At 51.7% G+C, this 24,327-nt stretch overlaps 2 protein-coding genes across 5 annotated transcripts in view; one reads left to right on the top strand and one right to left on the bottom strand.

The window, feature by feature from the left end:
• The window catches only part of SUPT6H (SPT6 homolog, histone chaperone and transcription elongation factor), a 32,078-nt gene extending 19,263 nt beyond the window's left edge, over nt 1-12,815 (top strand). For all 4 annotated transcript variants that reach the window (XM_082603371.1, XM_082603370.1, XM_082603368.1 and 1 more), the window contains 15 exons: nt 54-221; nt 1,202-1,329; nt 2,456-2,663; nt 3,193-3,340; nt 3,775-3,917; nt 4,830-4,970; nt 6,765-6,960; nt 7,350-7,588; nt 8,145-8,258; nt 8,431-8,555; nt 10,285-10,397; nt 10,779-10,856; nt 10,953-11,119; nt 11,589-11,776; nt 12,024-12,815. In XM_082603371.1, the coding sequence (XP_082459497.1) occupies nt 54-221; nt 1,202-1,329; nt 2,456-2,663; nt 3,193-3,340; nt 3,775-3,917; nt 4,830-4,970; nt 6,765-6,960; nt 7,350-7,588; nt 8,145-8,258; nt 8,431-8,555; nt 10,285-10,397; nt 10,779-10,856; nt 10,953-11,119; nt 11,589-11,776; nt 12,024-12,210 (2,343 nt within the window). In that variant the 3' untranslated portion in view covers nt 12,211-12,815. The remainder of the gene's footprint in view (nt 1-53; nt 222-1,201; nt 1,330-2,455; nt 2,664-3,192; nt 3,341-3,774; nt 3,918-4,829; nt 4,971-6,764; nt 6,961-7,349; nt 7,589-8,144; nt 8,259-8,430; nt 8,556-10,284; nt 10,398-10,778; nt 10,857-10,952; nt 11,120-11,588; nt 11,777-12,023) is intronic.
• Nucleotides 12,816-13,814: 999 nt separating this feature from the next.
• On the bottom strand, nt 13,815-22,152 carry PROCA1 (protein interacting with cyclin A1). Its single transcript, XM_082604558.1, is given in 6 exon segments — nt 13,815-15,194; nt 15,273-15,428; nt 15,709-15,800; nt 15,804-15,844; nt 17,927-18,013; nt 21,727-22,152. Coding segments are annotated over 6 exon segments (1,218 nt in total). The 5' UTR covers nt 21,815-22,152; the 3' UTR covers nt 13,815-14,440.
• Nucleotides 22,153-24,327: the final 2,175 nt, after the last annotated feature.

Raw genomic sequence — 24,327 nt, 5'->3', positions numbered from 1 at the left:
CAAGTGGACAGAGTGGCACAATAACCTTATCCCTGCCTGCTGTGTGTCGACAGGAGCATGTGGTGAAAGAAGAGCTGCTCAACGCGTTGTACTGTGAATTTATCAACCGAGTCAATGAGGTTGGAGTTGATGTCAACCGTGCCATTGCCCACCCCTACAGCCAGGCCTTAATTCAATATGTCTGTGGCCTGGGACCTCGAAAAGGGACCCATCTCCTAAAGGTAGGATTGAAAAAAAGAAAAAAAGAAAAGTTCTATTTCATTGAACCTTTACTTTGCCAATATGCTTTGACAGGCAGACCAAGGTCAAAGAGGTAAAGGCACTTTACCTCTTGCCTAGAGTCATCCAGCTAGAGAGAGTCAAGAGTCAGACTTCAGACCAGGTGGCCACAGTCATGGTCTTCACTACTGTACAGTGGTGGCTCATGGAAAAGATAACCTGAGCCATGATTTAAAAGAGATGGAGGAAAGCGAGAGTGTACTAGACACAGACCTCAGGATAGTGGGTTCTTTTGTTTTTTTTGTATATATATTTATTTATTATTTATTTCTTTATGGCTGCATTGGGTCTTTGTTGCTTCACTCAGGCTTTCTTTAGTTGTGGCGAGCAGGGGCTACTCTTCGTTGTAGTGCGCGGGCTTCTCATTGCGGTGGCTTCTCTTGTTCCAGAGCTCGGGCTCTAGGCACGCGGGCTCAGTAGTTGTGGCACACAGGCTCTAGAGCGCAGGCTCAATAGTTGTGGCACATGGGCTTTGTTGCTCCGTGGCATGTGGGATCTTCCTGAACCAGGGCTCGAACCCGTGTCCCCTGCATTGGCAGGCAGACTCTTAACCACTGTGCCACCGGGGAAGCCCAGGATAGTCGGGGTTTTTTCCCCAGTGGAAAAAAAGGATTTCAATACAGAGGAGGGTATGTAGTGATCTTCAAGAGTATTTGTAATTTTTTTTTTTCTTAATATGGGGTGGCTACTTGACTGTATCATTAACTTTGAAGCAATACATTAGGTATGTATTATCTTTGCTTGGCATAGTGTAGTTCTTTAACATAATTTGTTTAGTAGCAGTTAGTATGGTGTAGTGCTCAGTTAGATATCGGGGTGTGGCGGCAAAATTCCCGTCATGGAGGGTTTTTCAAAGACCTGAAAGCAGGCTGGGAGGTGGGGCCTGCCTACTGCTCCAGCTTACTCTAGTCCGCTCTTCTAGATCCTGAAACAGAACAACACCAGGCTCGAGAGCCGGACCCAGCTGGTCACCATGTGCCACATGGGTCCCAAAGTCTTCATGAATTGCGCTGGCTTCCTCAAGATCGACACGGCCTCCCTGGGGGACAGGTGATGCCCTCTGCCTGGGTGGGCCAAGAGGAATTCTCTTGGGCTTTGCTTTGGGGATTCAGGGATTAGGGCTGTCAAAGGGCCACAAGCTGTTTAAATTAGGAAATGTTTTAAAGCAAAGGTGAGGAACCTTTATTTAGTCAAGAGCCTCTGACCTATGGAAAAGATCAGTTCAATTATGTGAAGCTTTTTTGTGAGAGAAACATAAAAAGAACCAACTTAGTTTATAAATCAAGGACAGAAAACATAAGACTTGGTTCAGTAAACACATACTTGTTCTGTTGTTAATGGTTTGTTGTGGCTAGATAACGGTGGGAATAGAAGGGGCAGTGGAGAAGCAGTGTGGGGGTCTGAGGCATCAGGAAGGGGGAGAGAGATTTGGTATGTTTTGAGATGATGTTATTGAGAGAAAGTTCTATTCACTTGGACTTTGGACTTCACTATTGACCTCTTCCTCTCCAGAAGTTATCAACTCAGTCTTTGGAGGATCTTTTCCACGGGCACATAGCTCCTCATTCAGTAATGGAAATCAGTGGGGAAATAGGCTTCAAGTTCTAAAACTTCATTTTCCACCCAGCTTTGCTGTAACACTCCACGAATAACATAGGTCCATGTGAGTGCACGGGCAAGACCAGCCTGGGAAGGCTTTATGGGGGAAAGTAGCTGTCAGCAAATTCTCAAAGGTCTTCTTCCCCCTTCTTGTTTTATCTTATTATAAGACTTATATAAGTTCATGATATAAAATTCAACATATAGAAATATTATGCAGAAAGTGGAAGTCCCCCATAATCCCACCCCCCAGAGATAATTACCATAACAAGTTGATGTATACTACAACTTTTCTAAATTTTATTTTTGCTATGCATTTACTAACTACCCATTTACTACAAAAATGGGATCATACGGTTCATAGTGTTTTGCAGTGCATTTTTCACGTATCAATATATTGTGGCCATCTTTCCATGTCAGCACACATAGATCTACCTCATTCTTTTTAATGGCTGTATAGTATTCCATTGTATGGAGGTACCCTGGTTTATTTAACCAGTTCCCCATTGGTGGACATCTGGGTTGTTACTAGAAGCTTCTCGTTATATATCCTGCCCCTTTTCTGCCTTTCCTTCAGCACTGACTCATATATTGAAGTCCTTGATGGTTCCCGAGTTCACCCTGAGACCTATGAGTGGGCCAGGAAGATGGCAGTGGATGCTCTGGAATATGATGAATCAGCCGAGGATGCCAACCCTGCAGGGGCCCTTGAGGAGATCTTGGAAAACCCAGAGCGACTCAAGGACCTGGACTTGGATGCCTTTGCAGAAGAACTGGAGAGGCAGGTGGGTGACAGTGTAGAAGGGCTGGCACAGAAACCATCCCAAGTGGCCTGGTTGAGAGGAGACTCAGGCAGCAAGTCCTCAGAGAAGCCCTAATACTGCTAGTGTAGGAGACCTGATCCTTCTCCCTCCCCGTGCTGTACTGGGTTTCTCAAGGAAGTTTTCAGTCTGCTTATTAAGGAGCCGAGGACGTCTCGGAGACTGCTGTAGTCATTGTTGGGGGCACATTGCGAGGGAGCTGGGAGGGGGTGAGTAGCAGGGTTTCCTTCTAGGCCCTCTTTCCTCCTTTCCAGTGGTGCGGCTTTGCATTTGTCTGTTTTACACATTGGGGTTCCGTGAGGCATTTTTATCAGAACAGTGTTCCATGGCTAAGAAAAAGTTTGAGAACCTCCTTTAGTCCTTTAGTAAGTGTTAGGGGGAAAGAAGAGAAACCCTGACAGGAGCCAACTGGCTTACTTCTTTCATCGAAACCCCTGATGGCTCAGTTGGGGAGCAGTTGCAAGGCTCTTCTTGACGGGGGCTTCTTCCCCAGGGCTATGGTGACAAACACATCACTCTGTATGACATCCGAGCAGAGCTGAGCTGTCGGTATAAGGACCTCCGGACAGCCTATCGCTCTCCCAACACAGAGGAAATCTTCAATATGTTAACCAAAGAAACACCAGAGACCTTCTACATTGGTAAATTCTGTGTCTGTTTTTTAGCTGGAGGAGGATATGTAGGGGTGAGGGGATGCGTTCAATGTACACATTCAAACCAAGCAACAGTTCCAGCAGAATGAGGCAGGTTTGTACTGTAGGTGGGAAAGACCAGGGAAACTTTTAAGAAGATTACAGAGCCCTGAGCTGGAAGTCAAAGCTGAGTTCAAGGTCAGATTATGCTTTTAACCTGCTGCTGTGGGGTCTTCATGGGATCAGTCTTATGGCCTCATTTTCCTGTCATCAAATGAGGGGAAGATCTCCCTTTTCGAGGATGTGAAGGAAATCAGTGGAGATGCTCTAGGACAGAAGCTCTGTCACTAAACGGCTGGTGGGAAGGAGTTACCTCTCCAGTTCTCTTAGCCTGCTTCCTGTTCTCTCCTTCCCTTCCCTCTCCTCCTCTCCCCTTCCTCCAGGAAAGCTCATTATCTGCAACGTCACTGGCATCGCCCACAGGCGTCCACAGGGTGAGAGCTATGACCAGGCGATCCGCAACGATGAGACAGGGCTATGGCAGTGCCCCTTCTGTCAACAGGACAATTTCCCTGAACTAAGCGAGGTACATGCTGCATTGTTACCATGGTAACACTGAATTTCCTTTATTGAATGGTCTCAGTGCCCTATAAAGGAACCAAGAATGGGGATAGTTTAGATGACACTTTACCAAGTGAATACACAAAGAAGGAAGAGGGTTGGAATGCATATAGACCTAACATGAAGTCCCTCTGTATGCTAGTTAGAAATGATCTATGTGGTTTTTTCTGTTCTCGCTCAACCCTTAATCCTTGTTTCCCGTTCCCTGAGGATGTAGCTCAACCAGAGTAGAGACGAGAGGATATATGCATTTCTCACATACAGTGTAGGCACTGTGTCCCTATGCTAGTTAGAAGGTATCTGTAAGGCTCCCTTCAATTTTTTCATTGTCCACACACGTCTTAATTTTTCCCACATTCTTCTAGACATCATCTGCTTTTCTCATGGTTAGAACTCATAAAAGCCATCCTGAAAGCTTTTTCTGGATCCTCAAATGTTATTTAGGCAGACTGTAAAATAGACAGTTTCTTCACTTTACCCAATAAAAGAAGCTGGTGAGATTTGTCCAGGTTATAAAGAGCCAAGGTGTGCCTGGTTCACTGAAATGAGTTGTTCTGAGGAGACTGACAGATTTCTTCTGCCCACTAGGTCAGAACAGAATGGGAGGGAGGGGCTTCAGTTGTAGCTGGAGGGACATATAAATTATATTACCATAAAAGATTGGTCTGACGGCCAGTGGTGCCAAACATGAGTTACGAGTCAAGGAACTTTGGGAATATTCAAATTCTGTGTTGCTGGGTGGCTAAGTCATTGCGTTCTCACATCATGATGCCAGCGTCAGTGGTAAAATGAATTACAGCACTCCTGGCAGGTCTTCTCTGAACGTGTGGCCTCCAGAACCTTAATGATCAAGCTCCTCTCCTGATGCCCTCTTTAGGTCTGGAACCACTTTGACAGTGGTTCATGCCCAGGCCAGGCCATCGGTGTCAAAACAAGGCTAGACAATGGTGTCACTGGCTTCATCCCCACCAAATTCCTCAGTGACAAGGTGGTGAAGCGGCCGGAGGAGCGAGTGAAGGTAGGTGAATGACTGGGGTAAGGCCTCTGGTGCAGTTTTCAGCTGCCCAAATCAGGCTGGCTTTGGGCTGTCCCCACCAGGAGTTAGGCTCTGTTCCCAGTGGCTCCTGGTGGGGAGCATTTCAGGAGGATTTATAACCAGTTGAGTGAAGTCAGGGCGAGAACCGTCTGTCTGAATGAGGAGCAGCTTTTGTGCCCTGCCTTTGTGAAATTTCATCAAATTGCCAGCCCTTTGAGAGAGGGCTCTCTCTTCCTGTGTGGGAAGCTGTGGTTTAGTCCGGCGGGCAGGAAGCAGGGCCCAGCGTTGCATGCTGTGAAGCAGAAAGGCTAAGCTCCCTTTCTGTTCTAGTGTTCTCTTGTCAGAGCTGCCATTTATTATGCACACACTAGATACCAGCCCTTGACATTTACATATGTTGACTCAAATCTCACAGCCTGATGGGGAAGGAAATACTACCTTCTTTTTTCAGAGAAATTTGAGTGCCTTTTCCAGGATCAGCTGGTTTGTTAGTGATACAGCTGGTACCAGATCTGCCAAATTCTCTGGTTCTAAGTGTTGTGAACCCCTGAGCCTATGGACTTAGGAAGGCTGGGGAAAGACATTCTGAATACAGGCATACCTGATTTTATTGACCTTTGCAGATACTGTTTGTTTGTTTGTTTGCTTGTTTGTTTGTTTTTACAAATTTAAGGTTGGTAGTAACCCTGCATCGAGCAAGTCTATCAGTACCATTTTCCCAACAGCATTTTTTAAAAAATTTATTTATTATTTTATATTTATCTTTGGTTGCATTGGGTCCTCATTGCTGCATGTGGGCCTTCTCTAGTTGTGGCTCGTGGGCTCAGTAGTTGTGGCACATGGGCTTAGCTGCTCCGCGGCATGTAGGATCCCCCCGGACCAGGGCCCGAACCCATGTGCCCCGCATTGACAGGCGAATTCCCAACCACTGCGCCACCAGGGAGGTCCCCCAACAGCATTTGATCACTTCGTGTCTCTGTGTCACACATTTATGTGTGGTAATTCTCACAGTATTTCAGACTTTTTCATTATATTTGTTAGGGTGATCTGTGATCAGTAGTCTTTGATGTTAGTCTTGCAAATAGATTAGGACTCGCTAAAGGCTCAGGTGATGGTTAACATTTTTAAGCAATAAAGTAATTTTTAACGAAGGTATGTACATTTTTTAAAACATAATAGTGTTGCACCCTTAGTAGACTATAGTGTAAACATAACTTTTACATGTACCAGGAAACTAAAAAATTCTTGTGACTCACTTTATTGTGATATCTGCTGTATTGCGGTGGTCTGGAACTGGCCTGCAATATCTCCAAGGTATGCCTGTAAATGAAGCTAGGGAGATTTTCAGAAGGAGAGCCATGCAGATGACTGGGTTTTGTTACTCTTTAGACAGAAGGGCTCAAATCAGGGGTAAAGTACAGAAAATAGCTACTACTTTGCTTTCCCTCCAAAAAGGGCAGCCAGACTTGGATCACATCCTAGCAGCAACAATTAGGCAGCTTTATGAGAAAAGGGAATATTACCGGTGACAGAATATGTCCCAGGAGGCTTCAGTTGGTTTTTCTGCCTAGAGTGGGAGGCATCAGTACAGGGCACAGACTGTAGTCTGCAGACGAAACTCAACCCTGAACTCCTACTAATCTGCCACTCAGTAGCTGGCTGGCTTTGGGCAGTCACTCCACCTTTCTGCCTGGACTTTGCTTTTCTCACGTGTAAAATAGGGCATCGGGCTAGACCATCTTTGTCCCTTCCAGCTCAAATGTTCTGTGGATCTAGGTGGGAATGACTGTTCACTGCCGCATCATGAAGATTGACATCGAGAAGTTTAGTGCAGACCTGACCTGCCGCACCTCAGACCTCATGGACAGGAACAACGAGTGGAAACTGCCCAAGGACACCTACTATGACTTTGACGCTGAAGCAGCAGACCACAAGCAGGAGGAGGACATGAAACGGAAGCAACAGCGGACCAGTGAGTGTGCCCACGACCATGCCTGTGCACCCCAAGTCCTGGCAGCTCTCCTTCTGCAGGGTGCACTGCTGACTGCTCAGCTTCCCAGTGGGAGCGAGCGCTCAGCTCTGAGGCGCCGAGACCCAGAGGCATGAAAGGGAGCCATTGGCAGGGCTGGAAGCTGGGGTCTTCTTGGGTCACATTTTCTTTGCTAATGCACTGTGACTCTTAAAGCTTCATTCTCTCAGCGCCCAGGTTAACATATCATTCATATCAGAGAATCCAGGCCCAGAGAGGGTGAAAGAGTCTCAGAATTCAGTAGTGGGTCAGAAATTAAGCCATGGCCTGTCCCATGGCTGTTGGCTCCCAGTCCCATCACCTGACCTATACTTCTTTCCTGCTCTCTTCAGCATATATCAAGCGAGTGATTGCACACCCGTCCTTCTATAATATAAATTTTAAGCAAGCAGAAAAAATGATGGAGACCATGGACCAGGGTGACGTGATCATCCGACCGAGCAGCAAGGGTGAAAATCACCTGACAGTGACCTGGAAGGTCAGTGACGGCATATACCAGCACGTGGATGTGCGGGAAGAGGGCAAGGAAAATGCCTTCAGCCTGGGAGCCACCCTGTGGATCAACAGTGAGGTGAGAGGCAGCCCCTGCCTGCGCTAGCATCCCCACTCCCGCTTCCAGAAGCAAACCACTTTCACCTTCAGTTACTGGTATGCATTGTATTTTAGCTACACAGAGCAACAAAACAGGAGGTTGGTTATGAAATGAGTAATTTGATATCAGTTTTGTATATTTTTCACTTCTTTCCCTGTCCTCCAGATTTTAAAATAGACTAGAGAACCTCTGGAGGAAGAGGAGAAAACACACATGCAAGCGCTTCGTGCACAACACACACACACCAAATTTCTTTGTCCTGTTCTCAGTGGAGAGGAATCTTATGGAGCCCCCTATTGTTCCCAAGCACTAAGGGAGAACTAAAGTTATGAATTAAAGGATTTTTGTGCCGTGTAAGCTAATAAATCTGGGCATGACCCAAACAGATGGATACACTGAGGGGACTTTGCGGCAGAGTAAGGCTGCAGCAGGGCTGGGACGCTCCTCCCCCCAGTGGGCTCTCCTCCAAGTGGACTGGATGGAAGGCCGAATCTCAGCTCTGGATATGACAGTCGGGGCCGTTTTCTTCCCACAGGAATTTGAAGACTTGGATGAGATTGTTGCCCGCTACGTTCAGCCTATGGCATCCTTTGCCCGGGACCTTCTGAACCACAAGTATTATCAGGACTGCAGTGGTGGGGACCGTAAGGTGAGCCCAGGGCCCTGCAAGGGATGACACCTCCCAGTCACTTATGGATGTATGGTTTCCCTTCAGTGTAGGGGATGCTCAGCTGGTGAAGGAGGTGTACATCATGTGTGAGCCAGACACTGTGTACCAAGCATGCTGCTATCCCAACCTCTCCCCCTCATTCTACCCCCAGAAATTAGAGGAGCTGCTCATCAAAACTAAGAAGGAGAAGCCCACCTTCATTCCCTATTTCATCTGTGCCTGCAAGGAACTGCCCGGCAAGTTCCTACTGGGATACCAGCCCCGGGGTAAACCCAGGTGAGCACTGGTGCTGAGAAGGTGCTGCCACTGGGGTCCACAGATAGGCTAGCAGGCCCCCAAACAGTACTCTCTCTGGTTCTGCTTGACTGCCTTTCTCCTCGTATCTGTTTAGAGTGGAGGTGGAGGTTGGAGGTGGGGAAAGAGGGTGATGATTTAGAGGCAAAAGGCAGACTGAATAAGAAAGGTGCTTTAATCAACCCTGTGAAAAGGAGTTCCCTTCACCTCTTCTCCCGCCCAGAGAGTGACAGAAATCACCAGACGCTCTCTCCACCTGACTGGCAAAGATGGGGGCCAACACACTGGTCACTCCTTCCGCTCTCTGCTTCTCCCTCACCAGGGCTTTTCAGCACACGGTGGCTCACCGTTGCTGTGGTGAGCCTGTGCTGAACGGGGATCGGTCAGGAAGGCATCTCTTGCGGTCACCAACCTGCTCCGCTCCCTTCTGTGTATGACTGACAGGCTGGCCTTCCTAGGCATTCCTCTATCTGAGTCCCTCCTTTGTTCACCCTGCATCAGACAAAGTCTCATTTCCTTAGGCCTGCTTTCTTTGTGTCCGTTACCCAGACTGATAGCCATACTAGCCTTCCCTACTCCCCCCTCCTCCCTTTGGTCCTTGGCCACGGCCTGTGCCTTTCTGCTCTTAGTCCTGTACTGCTCGCACATGATGCACAGTGTGGGCTCTATTAGGAGGGGCTCATAGGCCAGAGGACAAGAAGCTCTGGACTCTGGACCCTGCACCATCGTGGGCACTTTTGGAATATTGCGCTCGTTTCTGAGAAGCCTTTTCTGACTCACCAGCATGCTTCCAGAAGATAGCAGCCGGGGCCATGTGGCGGTTGGAAACTATCCCATGAGGAACAATTGAGCAAACAGGGGACTTTAACCAGGAGCAGAGGCAACATGATAGCGTCCCGTGGAAAGGGGCACAAACTCCTTGCGGTGCAGAATGAACAACAGTTGGGTAGAAGATCTAGGAAGCAGGTTTCAGCTTAATATGAGTCAGCACATTGCCATACTTAGCGTTGACTGTTGGCTGTTGACAGCTATCCTTTATTGAGCACAACTTGTTTTTAAGTGTTGTGATAAGGGCTTTATGTGTTGTCTCATTTATTCCTCATACCCACGCTATGGGTTTTAAGTGCTGTTATCCTCATTTTACAAATGAGGCTGAGATTCAGGTTTAGTAAGTTGGTACAAAGCCATATAGGTGATGAGTGGCAGAGACAAAACGGGAACAAGGACTGGGTCTGAACCCAGAGCCCATCCTCTGATCCACTCTCTGCTCTGGCAAAGTGTTAAGTAAGGGCAGACCAACCACCGTCAAGAAGCACTTCCAGATTCCGGCTCATGGGGAGCTGTGCTTTGCTGCCCTGGGAGGCGCCTCCCAACCCTGACACTCTGTGATCTCAGTAACCCTCACCTGCAGTGTGCTGCCAACATTACTGCAGCGCAGGACGGTGGCCCAGCCCCCAGCAAGGCTTATTCTGGCAGCCTGAACATAGCACACCAGGGGCTGCTGACTCCTGGTGTTGCCTGGACTCTGCTGTGCCCTCCTTACCTCACCCAGAGTGCAGCCTCCTTTTACAGGGTCAGGGACTGGCTCTTTTCTCTCTCCTTTCCCCCAGCACCCAGTGTGGGTACTTCACATGGTGGAAATCTGCTCTGGCCGCTCTCTTACAGCTGGCCACAAGTGGTATCTGATGTATGTTTCCTCCCAAAATCCCAGGATAGAATATGTAACAGTGACTCCAGAAGGATTCCGGTACCGGGGCCAAATCTTCCCGACTGTGAATGGCCTTTTCAGATGGTTTAAGGATCATTATCAGGATCCTGTACCAGGTGAGTTCTACTCTCTCTGACTTCTGGAGTGTGGTTGAGGGACACCTAAGTGCTGAGTCAAGATAATCACTAGCCTTCTACAGGAGGGGCTGAGGCCTAGGCTGTCATTGTAGTTCTCTTAATTCCTATTCCATCTTCCACTTTGCCTGTACAGCTTCCCCCCCTTTTTTTTTTTTTTTAATTTATATATTTATTTGGCCACACCGCCTGGGGTTGAACCCGTGCCCTCAGCAGTGAGAGCGCAGAGTCCTAACCACTGCACCGCCAGGGAATCCCCCCAGCTTCCCTTCTTTCCACCCACCTCAGTACCTCTCCCAGCCCCCCAGTTGTAAAACCAGAAGTAGGTTTCTGGTGAGACATAATTTGGGCCATTTCTTACAGGCATCACCCCCAGTAGCAGCAGCAGGACCCGGACACCTGCCTCTATCAATGCTACCCCAGCCAACATCAACCTTGCAGGTAAGGAGCTCGTGCCGGGGACTGGGGATAAGAGGGACGGAGCTAGAAGGACTGTTACCTCTAACATGCCCATCTCCCACTTCTGTGTGCTTACAGATCTGACACGGGCTGTGAACGCCCTGCCCCAGAACATGACCTCACAGGTGTTCAATGCCATTGCTGCCGTGACAGGCCAAGGCCAGAACCCTAATGCCACCCCAGCGCAGTGGGCCTCCAGCCAGTACGGCTACGGCGGCAGTGGAGGGGGCGGCAGCGCTTACCACGTACGTGGCTTGGGGAGGAAGCTCCCTGCAGAGGGTGGGGAAGGGTGAGAGGGAGCGGCCATCCTTTACCAGCCTGTGTGCACAGACTGGCCTCTGCAGTGCCCACCACGAGGGCCTTCATAAGGAGAGGGGGCTGCCACCGCATTAGGAACCGTCTCCAGCAGATGTTCCTTTTTCTCAGGCCCATTTAAGGGGAAAAGGAATGAGAGAAGTTCTGACCTTTCCACAGAGTCTCTTGGGATCTTTAGAATCCTCAAGCCTCTAGCAACCTCAAGTGGTCCAGGGTGCACCCTGTTGTGCCAGGTCCCATCGTGTTGGCCTGCCTCTGCTGCTCAGAACCACACACTGCTCAGGAGAGGGTCAGCTGGAAGGCTCTGGACGGAGCCCAAATTTTCAGCTTGCCAGAAATTCACAGGAAAACCAACTAAGCACAAAACCCATCCCGATTCAACTGTTCACCCTTCTCCAGGTGTTCCCGACGCCAGCCCAGCAGCCGGTGGCCACGCCACTAATGACCCCCAGCTACTCCTACACAACCCCAAGCCAGCCCATCACCACACCACAGTACCACCAGCTACAGGCCAGCACCACCCCTCAGTCCGCCCAGGCCCAGCCCCAGCCCTCCTCCAGCTCCCGGCAACGGCAGCAGCAGCCAAAGTAAGTAGACAGATGGTGGCACAGAACAGGTTATTAGTAGAGGGAGGGGCTCTGGATCTTCTGGCAGCCATGACCCAGGTGATGTCCCCAGGAGGACTGCTTTCTGGGAGAAGAGGGAAGAACACAGTGTGGCAGCTGTCCATAGAGGCGAGGTCCATTTCTGCGAAAACGGATGCTCACCAGTGATTGCTGGGAAGGCTTTCTTCTAGAGAGTCCCGGTCTCAAAGGCCCTTGCTCTCCCTCCCAGGTCCAACAGCCATGCAGCCATCGACTGGGGGAAGATGGCGGAACAGTGGCTGCAGGAGAAGGAGGCAGAACGGCGGAAACAGAAGCAGCGGCTGACACCTCGGCCCTCCCCCAGCCCTATGATCGAAAGCACCCCCATGTCTATTGCTGGCGACGCCACCCCACTCCTGGACGAGATGGATCGGTAGAGGGCCTGCTCCTAGGACTCTGGTTACCTCTGAGGCTGGGAGAGGCCTGGCTGCCCACTGCCTCACTCCTTGCCCCTCCTTTTCTGTCCATAAAGTGGAGTGAATTGACGTTTTCTTTGGTGGTCAGCCTGGATGGGTGACAGTCTGGATGGCCTTGTGCACGTGAGCTCAGTGTACGCTAGGCAACGATACTCCCACTCCAGGCCCTCACCGACCACCTGTCCTGGGACCAGGCTGGGAAGGGAGTGTGGCAGGGAGGAGGAAGAGGAAGAAGAAAATGAGAGTGGAACGGTTCTGTATTCTACTCCCTACAAGCCATGTTGAGCTGCTGCTCTCACCTGACTCTGGGCTGTGACGGAGCACCAGCTCGGCACGTGAGTCTCCCCCAGCTCTCGTGGGGAGAGGAATGCTATTTATTCAGTTTGGGACAGGAGAGAGGAGGGAAGGTATTTCTGACCCTGATACCAACAGCTTGGATGGCTATCAAAGCAGGATCACGAGGGACGTAGGGGAGCAGTTCTAACCTGCCCAGCCCCACCTGGCTGCCCCTACCCCCTGCTGCCACGCTTCCTGCCCGTCGTTTGAATAAACAGTGTTTCTATAGAGCACTTGGCGAAGCCTCTCCCCAACTCTCCAGCTCTTGAGGGGGAGCTTTCAAAGCAGTGTTGGGAGCTCTGAGGGCTCCCTTGACTCCCTCTTCCAGGCCATCAGAGAGGCACGGACTTAGAGAGGAGCAGGTGGCTTCTGTACCACGTTGCCTAGGGTCACATCCCTGCTCCACTTCCCAGCCCTGTGACCTTGAGCGAGTTCCTGTTGTCTCTAAGCCAGCTTTCTCATCTGTAAAATGGAGATGATGATACCTAGCTCAGCAGGGCAGCTGTGAGGACTAACAAAGAATGTGTGAAGTGCTAAGTCCAGTGCCTGGGACCTCATCAGGCCTCAGGAAATGTTAGCAGCTGCTATTACACTCACACACAGCCACCCCATCCACTGTGCCTTCTAGTCTTCTCTGGCACATGGGAGAAAGGCCACAAGTCAATCTGGGTGTCTCCACTTGAACCCTGCACCTCTCTCTCCCCTTTTTGCCGGCTGGGCCTTGGTCTCTGACAGTACCTCCACGTGAGTCAAGTGTATCTCCCCCAGGATGGGCCCCCCCCACTCACCTGGTCCCCCCCACACACACAGCCCTGGCGAAGAGAGCTGACTAGTCGCTTCCCCCAGCCCCATTGCCTCTTTTGTTCTGGACTGATCTCCCTGTGTTTCTTTACTAGGGCTTCACCTCACAGCTTTGCCTGTCAGCTCTGCGAAAGCAAAGCTTTTCCCCTCCCTTTCCTCTGCTTGGGGCTCAGCAGAGGAGTCAGAAAAGGCCACTGCTGGGCCTCCCTGGTGGCGCAGTGGTTGAGGGTCCGCCTGCCGATGCAGGGGATACGGGTTCGTGCCCCGGTCTGGGAGGATCCCATATGCCGCGGAGCGGCTGGGCCCGTGAGCCATGGCCGCTGGGCCTGTGCGTCCGGAGCCTGTGCTCCGCAACGGGAGAGGCCGCAACAGTGAGAGGCCCGCGTACAGCAAAAAAAAAAAAAAAAAAAGAAAAGGCCACTGCTGCCCAAACTTGAAGAGCTCCCGCCTTGCTTTCCTTCATTCAAGATCCCTTTGGCTGTTGTTTGGCAAGAGCTGGGGGAAGGGGCTGGCCTTCTGACAGGAATTCAGTTCCTTTCCCTTCAGCACAAAAGGCCTAGAAGGGCCTAGCAGGAGCAGGGCCACACCAGCTGGGAAGGTTCATGTTCCTTTTGATGCCACCAGCACCTGCCCCAAGGCCACTTAGAGTAGGGAGAGGCCAGGCAAGGCGGCACAGAGTGGGTTAAAAGGCTTAATTTATCAGTGGTATCGCTGCACACAATGCCTATCACCAAGTGGACTTTGCACTGACCTGTCTCCCAGTAGACAGGAAGCCTCCTTCCCACCCAGAGGGGCTCTTCTCCTGCCCTGGACCTAGGATGTTACAGAGAAACAGGCTGTGCCCCTTCCCTGCCCTCCCACCTGCCTTCTCTGGGCTTCCTCTTGAAAGATGGATTGCCCTTCAGAAACACCTGCAGCTCCTTAGCCCCTTGGCTCCAGTTACGCCCAGAGGCTGCCCCCTCCCCACCAGAAGTAGCCAGGTTGGAGGGAGAGAGAAGCAGGGGGTCAGCTACAGGCATGATCGCATTTATTCTTCACCCTGGTCGCCCTGGCCTCAACTGAGATTGGGGTTTGATGCTGGGGAAGATTTCCTCTTGTTGACCTTCTTGACTGGCGAGGTCTTCATCCCGGGCTTCTTGGCATGGACCCTATTCTTCTCTCTCTTCCTGGTTGATGAAAACTCCACAATATCCTCACTGGAGGGTTCCTCCCACCCAGGGTCATTGTAACTGTCCTCACTCTCCAGATCTTGCCGGCTGTCTGGGCTGCACTCTGACATCCTGGCCAACTCTCTTGGGCTTAACAATCGGCTTAAGTCTGGAGGTGATTCTGATTTAACTGGGCTTTTCTTCTTAGTCAAGTTGCCCTTCTTGACTTTTTTCTTCACCTTTGCCTTTTCGTCCATCTCCTCCTCCTTGTCTTTCTCTTTTTCCTTTTTCTTCTTTATCTTCTTGATCACCTTATTGCCCTGGGACTTCGCTGTGGGGCTTTTGGAATGCCAGATGGTGATGGGAGCTGCTAGGTCAGGGCTACCTGTGACCATGCCCATACCTGTGTTGGTGGGGAGGGCAGGGGGCCCCACGTGGGTCGGGATGGGAGGCTTGCTTTCTTCCTCCTCATCCTCCTCCTCTTCCTCCTCATCCTCCTCATCCTCATCCTCTTCCTCCTCATCATCATCATCTTCCTCTTCCTCTTCCTCCTCCTCCTCCTCCTCTTCCTCTTCTTGGTTTAGGTCATCATCTGCCCCACACTCACGGTGGATGGGATGGTGGATCACTGCCACGGAGACAGGCCTGTAGCTTTTGCACCTGGGGGAGAGGAGAACAGGGAAAGATGGTTGATGGAGTGTGGGGGCCAGTGACCCCCATCAGCCCGCCGGCACTCACCAGCCACACCAGAACGGCTCCACACACTCTCCCTCTGGGATGAGCTCAAAGCATGGGCACTGGAGGATGTTGAAACAGGCCGAGTCCACGTCTTGGGAGCAGGTTAGGCCCACATCTCTGGAACTGCTATATGTCTTCTCTGAGCAGTCCTTCAGCCTGCCACACAGGGGACTCAGGCTGGCTCCCCTGCCTCCATGACTCCCCAGTGGCCCAGAGCAAGAAGACTGAGGGACAGCAGGCTTCCACTGGGTTCAGCCCGGTCTGCCAAAAGACCTCCCCGTGGCTCCTGGAACACAAGCCAGGTTTACAAAAGCTGGGGCCGGGCTGGCAGCACCAGGTCAAAGCTGAAGCAGGGAACCACAGTGAAAATTTTGGATCTGGCTCTACCCAGGAGTCTTTCCTGGGCTGTGGGTCTCCCAAGGAGGAGGGCCCTTACCTAGAATCACAGTCACAGTGGCTGATAGAGTGCAGGTGCACGTCGTGGTGGCCATAGTAAGAGGTGAAGGGATGGATGATGTGCCTGGTGCGCTATCTGTGTTTCCAGCAGCACCTGTCAGTGTCCTTGAGTTCACCTGGCGGGGTAGGAGTCTGGGGTAAGAGTCTGGGTCGTACTGCACAGCAGCGGCAACATACCCGGATCTCCCTTCCCACAGCTCAGTCGAAAGGCTTCACCAAGGTCACCTGCTGCCACCATCGTCCCTCCCTCCCCCATAGCTGTTTCTTTCTTTTTTTTTTTTTTTTTTTGGCCACGCCATGCAGCTTGTGGGATCTCAGTTCCCCCAACGAGGGATTGGACCTGGGCCCCGACAGTGAAAGGGCCAAATCCTAACCGCTGGACCACCAGGGGATTCCCCCCACAGCTGCTTCTACTGCTGAGTACTGGTAACTCAGCCCAGCGCTCTCCTCTCCCCAGTCCACTGCGTGTGACTCTGCCTGCCCCTCGCAGACTCTCAGGACAGTGTCTCACCAAGTCCCCCTTGCTGTCCTGTGACACCTGCCTCTTCCCCTCCCCTGCCTTCTGTGGGAGCCTACCTTCCTTCCCAGGGCCCTCTGCTGACTCCTGCCTGCCCCTCACCCAGTGCTCAGAGTTCTGCACGGAGTGCCTGGGTAAGGGAGGGCCCTCTCGCAATGGCAGAGGGGAGCACACTTCAGAGTCCCCGGCAGTTAAAGCTGGCTGCGGCAGCACCCTCAGTTCCTACGCCTGCCCCACACAGGCCCAGGAGGCCAGTGTCCGACCTCTCACGGCCTCTGAAGCCACTGCAGCCCCAGGGCCTGCTGCAGCATGACAGCTCAAGCCTGGAGGGGAGCTAGGCCTCCAGTGCGTCACGTTCCTTGGCTTCTCCTGCTGACTCTTCCCTTTCCCTCCTTCTCTCTCCTCCCTCTGACACCTTTCTCACTCTCACTTCTCTCCCCTTTGCCAGACTCACTCTTGGTTCTTTCCCTTCTCTTTTACTCATCAAGTTCCCATCGCCCATCCATTCTCTCTCCCCAGTCCTTAGAGCCACAGACTTGAACAGGCCACCCCTTGTAGGCAACACAGATACCATGTCCCAGGGCACAGGGGAGAAGCTGCTGGGGAGAGGCCTGGGGATTAGGGGAAAGGCCTGAAGAAAGGTTCCTACCTCTTTTGCTCAGCTGAATGCAAGCCCTGTGCACACACTGGTGTCTCCCAGCCTCACCTGTGACCCTGCCTAAGGCCCCAGTCTACCAATGGCTCTCCCCTTGGGCCACCATCTAAAACAAGCCCATGAAGTGATTCCCTGTGCCGAGAGGACAAGGCACCTTCCTGCAGGTTCCCCCTGAACTCCAGCTCCACCCGCTCCCAGAGGAGGAAGGGGGCGGGCACTCGCAAGTTCCAGGGCAGCCCGGCTTGGGGTGCTACGGCTGGCTAACGCCCCCGAAACAGGCCAGGAGGACTGTGGTTTTATCCAGCCCCTACAAGGGGTGGAACTGGGGCAAGACCTCACACTGGCCACCAGCTAGTAGCTAATCAGGCTGGGGGTGTGTTACTCCAAGTGGCCTTAAAGTACTTGAGAGATGAGACGGCAGCTTGGTCTGAGCCTCTCCTCATTCTTCCTCCCCTTCCCTCCCCCCAGCAGGCTCTGGGGGACCCGGGTCCCCCGTACACCCCTGATCCACTTAGTGGCCGCCCTTTCTGCTTCCCCTCCTCCCAGGCCCTTTCTCCATCTCAGGGAGGTAAGAGGCAGGCGGAGTAAGAGTCCTGCACCACCACCTCGGGCTTTCTCCAGCACGGCTGAACTGGAGCAAAGGTGGCAACTGCTCTGAACTTGTAGTCAGGCCTGAGTCCAAGTCTAGCTGGGTGACCTAGGGCAAGTTACTTTCTTTCTCTGAGCCTTCCTTTCCTTATTCACAAAATGGGGATGACGGTAATACCTATTTTGCAGGGTTGTTGGGAGGACTCAGTTTACATGTGTCAAAGATATTGGTGCACCATACATAAAGTGCCGTACAAAGGAAAGGGGTGATTGTGGCTTCCTGGAAGGAGTGGCCCTCTCTGTCTGGCACAAGAAGGGGTCTCAGGGTAGGGCAGCTGGGTGACCCCTTCAGGACCAGACACTTCTCTCCCTTCTGCCTACCACCAGGTGAGGGGTGGTGGGGACCCCTGGGGCCAGAGATCCCTCAGACAGACCCACCTTCCGAGGAGAAGGTAGATGCGTCAGTGCTGGACGCCACACCAGCCAGCAGATGTCCTCTCTCCCAGATGGGTAACCTGTTTATACCTGAGAGAGTACAGAGAGGTAACAGCAGCCCCCCTCCCCGTGCCATTCATTCAAAAAACATTTCCTGAGAAGCTCCAGGTGCAGTCCCCAGAAGATGCAGAGATTAAAAGAACGACACAACAGTCCCTGCCGTCAAGGGGCTGGGGGAGGGGATGAGGAGGGGAGAGGCAGGAGAGGTCTGTGGCACAGTGCATGACAGTAGTGTGAGGCAGACACTGGTAGGGAGGGAAATGGTGGGGAGGAAGGCCTGTGGGAGGACAGGACAAGGACACCCACTGAGACAGGGATGGGGTGACCTTCTTGGAAGAAGCATAACAGGAGCTGAATCTGGAGTCATGAATAGGAGCGAGCCAGAGTCCAGGCAAGAAGGGACAGTGTCAGGAATTGTCCCAGGGTGTTCCCAAAGACAACTCCAACCGGCAGCGGCTCCATCAGCAACCACAGAGTAGAGTCTGCCACCTCCTTTTTCCTCCTACAATTAGCTTTGTCCTTTGGGGTACTGGAACTGAGTCCTGCTTAAGGAAGGTAGCTGACTGCTTGGGGACTTCAGCTGGGCTTTCAGTGGCACTCGGTCATCCTTCTACTGGTCCCTGGTGAGCTCCTTCTATTTTCCACAGCACAGGAAGTACTCAAAATTAATGGAAAGAATGAATGAAACTCCAAGCACTTTCCTGGAAACTCCTACCCTGCTTCTGTTCCTCTCAGCACAAAATTTCACCAGCATTATCTATGGCTGCCCCCACCCTCATCAACTTCCAGCCTGGGGAAGTGGCCCTCCTTCCTCCTGCCCAAGCACCTGAACTCTAGGTCCCAGCCAGAATTCTCGCCTTCGGCCTCTTTAGCGTTTTGGGGTTTTTTTTTCTCCTTACAGGCTATGAACATCTTCAAACAAAACACTCTATGAACCCTGTTTCTCACTCTGCCACTGCATATCCCACCCCTCTTCCTTTTCAATCCAAGTTTATTCACTCCCTCATTGAACGCATGGATTAGCTTTACTAGGCACCAGTGAAGGAAGCCTCATCCCTACTTAAGTGAGCTCAGTCTCTACCTCTCTCTTCTACGCCAGCCACCTACAGCATGGGAGCCATCCCAGCCCCTCTAGCAGAATAGCCCAGGCAAAGGCCACCAGTGATCTAATAGCCAAACCCAGTGGCCTTCTTTCAGTCTCATCTCACTTGACCCTGTTGACCAATCAGTCTCTTTCTTCTGCACACTGTTCCTTTGGCTCCCATGACAGACCCCTCTCATCTCTCTTCCTTCCCAGCTTTTTAGTTCTTTCCTAACTCCTTTGCTGCCCCCTCTTTCTCTGCTGTACCCCTTAAATTGGTGATTACCAAGGTTGTCTTTGGTCTCCTTCTCAGAAGAAGCTACAGGCTTGTCTTGGATAATGTTATCCACTTCCATGGTTTCAACATCCACTAATAAAATGACATAAATCTGGGTCTCCAATTCAGACTGCTTTCCTGAGCATGTAGCCAATGTCCTCTTGGACATTCCCAAAACATCAAACCAGCATGTCCCATATGAACCCACCATCTTCTCCCTACCCTTCATGAACCACCTCCTCTTGTATCTTCCATTTCAGGGAGCGACACCTCAGCTAGAAATCTAAGGATCATTCTTTCCCTCACTTCTCACCAACCTGATGACCAAGTCTTGCCATGCCTACCTGCCCCCATATCTGCCTCTGTCTTGGTTTAGACCTTCATTATCTCTGACCAAGACAGCTGGAGTAACCTGCTGCCTGGCCTCCCTGACTTCTGTCTCACCACCCATATACAGTCCTCACAATGCAGCCAAACCGGTTCAGCACATTCCTCCTCTTTAATAGCATTCCACTGCCTTCAGGATGAGGTAAGAACTCCTTCTCGGGACAGAACTGGTCCCCAGGACCCAGGCCCTGGTTCTTCTGTTATAAGTTCCTCTTGTCCATCCATCCCTCCTCCCACCCCGCCCTTTTCCATTCCTTCTCTCCTGCCTCCCACTCCCCAGGAACACCTGCTCATCTTGGAAAGAACGATGCTATCCAAGTAGAATGGGTCACACTTCTCTTTTGCCCCTTTACCCTGCGCCAATGTACTTCATGTGTTTACAGCAACTTGAGAACAAGGCCTATATTTAATCCACCTCTGTATCTATAGATCCTGGAACATGGAAAGTGCTCAGTAAATGTTGGTTGATTGAATGAACACATGAGTAGAAGAGAATAAAGCCCCTACTGGAGCCACAAAGAAGCTATGGCATTGGAGATTCTGCTCAGGGTTCAAACCTGGGGACTTTTCTAGGGAAGGAGAATTGACCTTGGATGAGCATCTTCCTAATGTCAGGCACTGTGCTGGGCTTTTTTTCGGGACGGCGGGGGGCTTTTAAAATATGCCTTTGATTCTAAATCCTCACCAAAGTCCATTTTATGGATGGGGACAGAGAGCCTTACAGTAAGTAACCTGTCCAAAGACACAAGTTAACAGATGACAGAGGTAGGATTCAAATCCAGTTTTCCTGGCTCCATAGTCTATGCTTTCAGCCTGTCTACTTATGGTTCCTATCCAAAACCTGTCCTGCCAGCTATCACTTCCCATTACACCGGCTTTTCAACTCTAATATAGCCAATTCCTCACCCTCTGGTTTTACTCAGTCCTGACTCCATAGCCTCCCGTATCCAGCCTGGACCCTAAGGTCAGGCCAGAGGAGCGCGAGCCAGCTTCAGGATTCAAACTCTCCTTGCTCTCTCCAGTCACCATGGAAGAGGCTTATATGCAGGGTCCACTGACTAACTCCCCCGACACCCCCAAGAAGCCCTGACAATTACAACTCTGCCAAGGGGAGGGATTTAATAACTCTCCTCAGACCTTCAGTCGGAGTTTCCGACTGAAGCAGCAGTCCAGAGCTCCTCAGCAGAAGTGACTTAAGTTGAACACAGAGGGGACTTCATAATGAATGAGAGTGATAGCTTAAAAGGAAGAGGGAGGCTCGTGGTCTCTTTCTCAGTAGGGTATTATTCTTGGCGCAGGGGCCTAACACTCAAAACTCACAGGTGATGCTCATTTGTACAGAACCCTCCCAGTCTGGCGAGCTGAGGCGCTCCCCCCGACCTTGCGGCACAAGGGGTAGGGTTTCAGGTGGGGTACCCGGGCAGCAGAACGGGGGAAGGAGGGAGGGAAGGAGGAAGGAAGGGAGGGAGTAACCAAGGAAGGGAAGGAGGGAAGAGGAGGGAGCAAGGCAGGGCAGCTCCCGTCTCCTTGGAAATGCCTCCCTGGCCCCGCCCACATCTGGAGGCGGAACTTCCAGCCTTTTTCCTGCCCCGGAGTCAATGAAACCTCCCGCCCCAGCCCCGGCGACTAGTTGGCCGCTGGACCATGGGCTCCAGCCAAGCCCCGCACTTCTTGGGCAGCGGCTTGGGACCCCGGTGCGGCACAGCAACGCCTTCCAGCCTTACAACCGGAGGCCTCAGCTCTGGCTTCAACCGGACCACCCCAACTGAACGCGCAGGCGGTCCTCCAGGTCCTCAGGACCCCAGTCCTCAATCATTGGTCCATGTCTCGACGTGAGCCCACCCCCAGATCCTAACTCCGCCCCAGCCATTCCTTGGCCCCGCCTCCTTCGTCGGGCTCTCTCAGGTTCCACACCCCCCTTGGGTTCTCAAGCCAGCCCCCATGCCACGCCCCCAGCTGGAAGCCCTCCCCTAATCTGCTGCCACGTCCACTCCTTACCGGTGCTGCTCTCGTCCCACCAGCTGGTATCGTCCTCAGTTTTTTCCTTAGTCCACCTTTCAATCCTCAGTGTCGTCCTAACCCACATATCTCTCAGCCTAGTTCTTCGTCTCTACAAGACTCTTCCTCGCAGAAGTCCAACCCTGAACCTCAGCTTGGCCGAGTCCAACGTAAACCCCAATCTCAGCTTCGCCCCAGTCCAGCCCTTAACCCCGCCTCATGCTTGCCCAGTCTCCCGCCTCCCTCCGCTCTAGGCTGCGTTGTCTTACCCCAAGTCTGAGCTTCCGCTGCGCTCTTCATCCGGATCCTCCCAGTTCATTCCGGGCCTCTCCCTCTTTGTTCAACTTTAACATTAGCACCTCCCCATTATTTTAGGCCTAAACTTTAACTCGGCCGCTGAGGCCCAGCCCTCAATCCCATCCCTAGTTCCTCTCCAGATCTGTTCCAGGTTTAGTCCTACCCCCAGACCCTAGCCCCGCCCCTAACCCCGTTCTTAGCCCCGCCCCAATCATTCTCTCAACCTCCGGGCCCCTCCCAATCCTTCGGAACCCAGCCGCTGCCCTTAGCCCCGCCCAATCTACACTCGGGCCCCTGTCTGCGTGCCTAGGGAGCTACTCCCTCTAAACTCCAACCCGCCATCCTGGCTCTTGCAAGGTCCCTCCTTCCCTGGCGGGAGGCGGGCTCGCTCTCGCTCTCTCTCCCCATCCGCAGGCCCTTCCACTGGAGCCCAGCTAATGAAGACGTGATGTCGGCTCGCAACCTCCGCTGCGGCGCCCACCCACAGCGCCCCCTCCTAGCCCCCATGGGGCACCCTATATTGAAACAATACTGCCCAATATAGACATCAACATAGAGCCAAAGAATCGTGGTCACTCTTCCCCCAAATATTTATTATAATAGTTAAGGTTTTTGAGCTCTTCCTGTGTGTGTTAGTGCTTTATTTCACTCTTGCAACCTCATGTCGTATCTCCATAGGCTTGCCCCATGCGGGGAGCAGGGCAAGCTGCACGCATAGTCACCTACGACACACGCCCCTCACAGCGCACAGCCCTCTCACCCTTAAGTATAGTATACACACTGCACATGCATGTATCACACTCTAGCGCAGGTAAAAAAATCTACTCACCACACGGACCAACGCAACACGCACACATGCACACGCCCCTCACATACCCTGTGCCGCACCGGGGTCCCACCCAGAACACAGACCCATACTCCTGCTGCCCACGCTCCACGCAGCACAAACACTCCACAGCAGTACTGTGGTGCACGACACACACACACACACACACACACACACACACACACACTCTGTAAGGCAAGAGTTGGGGATCACAGTCCTGTAAGGGAACAGAGATGGAAAAACAATTCCAGGAGAGTGTGAAAAAAGTGTTACAGCCACATCACTAACTTTCCACACATCACACCTCTCAATTTCTCTTGGTACCAGGCTCCAAAGCCAGGATATGCCTCAAAGGATGGAGAGAAGGGATAAGGATGTTGCTTAAACTTTGTTTTCTCCAGAGGCATCAAGGGCCTCTCCTGTTGCTGCTCTGCATGATCTCAACCTCCACCTTCCTCAAGACCCAGCAGCCGGAGTGGCAGGATCACCACGCAGACCCTCTCACCCACTGTAGCTTTAGAGAACACTAAGAACAGCAGGGAGGACTTCCCTGGTGGCGCAGGGGTTCAGAATCCGCCTGCTAATGCAGGGGACACGGGTTCGAGCCCTGCCCTGGGAAGATCCCACATGCCGCAGAGCAACTAAGCCAGTGTGCCACAACTACTGAGCCCGCGCTCTAGAGCCCGTGAGCCATAACTACTGAGCCCATGTGCCACAACTACTAAAGCCCACGTGCCTAGAGCCCATGCTCCACAACAAGAGAAGCCCCCGCTCACCGCAACTGAAGAAAGCCTGTGTGCAGCAACAAAGACACACGCAGCCAAAAATAAAAATAAATAAAATAGTTTTAAAAAAATAAATAAGAACAGCAGGGGAGGGGAAGCCAGGAGAAGGGGGAGAGTGAAGAAAAGCCAACTCTTCTAGAATAGAGTAGTGGGTAAGAATGGAAGCAAAAGATCGGGATTGACATATATACACTACTATGTACAAAATAGATAACTAATGAGAACCTACTGTATAGCACAGAGAACTCTACTCAAGTGCTCTGTGGTGACCTAAATGGGAAGGAAATCCAAAACAGAGGGGATATATGTATACGTATGGCTGATTCACTTTGCTGTATAGCAGAAACTGACACAGCAGTGTAAAGCAACTATACTCCAATTTAAATTTTAAAAAAAAGAATGGAAGCAAAGGAAGAACACTTGCTGACTGGGAAAGAGGATCTGTGTTCTAATCTTGACCCTCCATGACCTCCCAGGATGACACCAGGCCACATGTGTCCCTCCATTGTTGGCCCAGATATCTGAGACACTTCCAGCCTATCTCTGGCTCTCTGGATGTCAACAGTGAGCCAGGTTCTTGGTCACTCTTCACCCAAACTGTTATTATAATAGTTAAGGTTTTTGAGCTCTTCCTGTGTATGTTAGTGATTTATCTTATTTCATCCATGAAACCTCATTTCACAGAGGAGGCAA

This window comes from Mesoplodon mirus (assembly GCF_964341445.2).
Source record: "Mesoplodon mirus genome assembly, chromosome: 18".
Lineage (NCBI taxonomy): Eukaryota > Metazoa > Chordata > Mammalia > Artiodactyla > Ziphiidae > Mesoplodon > Mesoplodon mirus.
The sequence above is the reverse complement of the archived record's forward strand: the minus strand, read 5'-3'. Positions and strand labels throughout refer to the sequence as shown.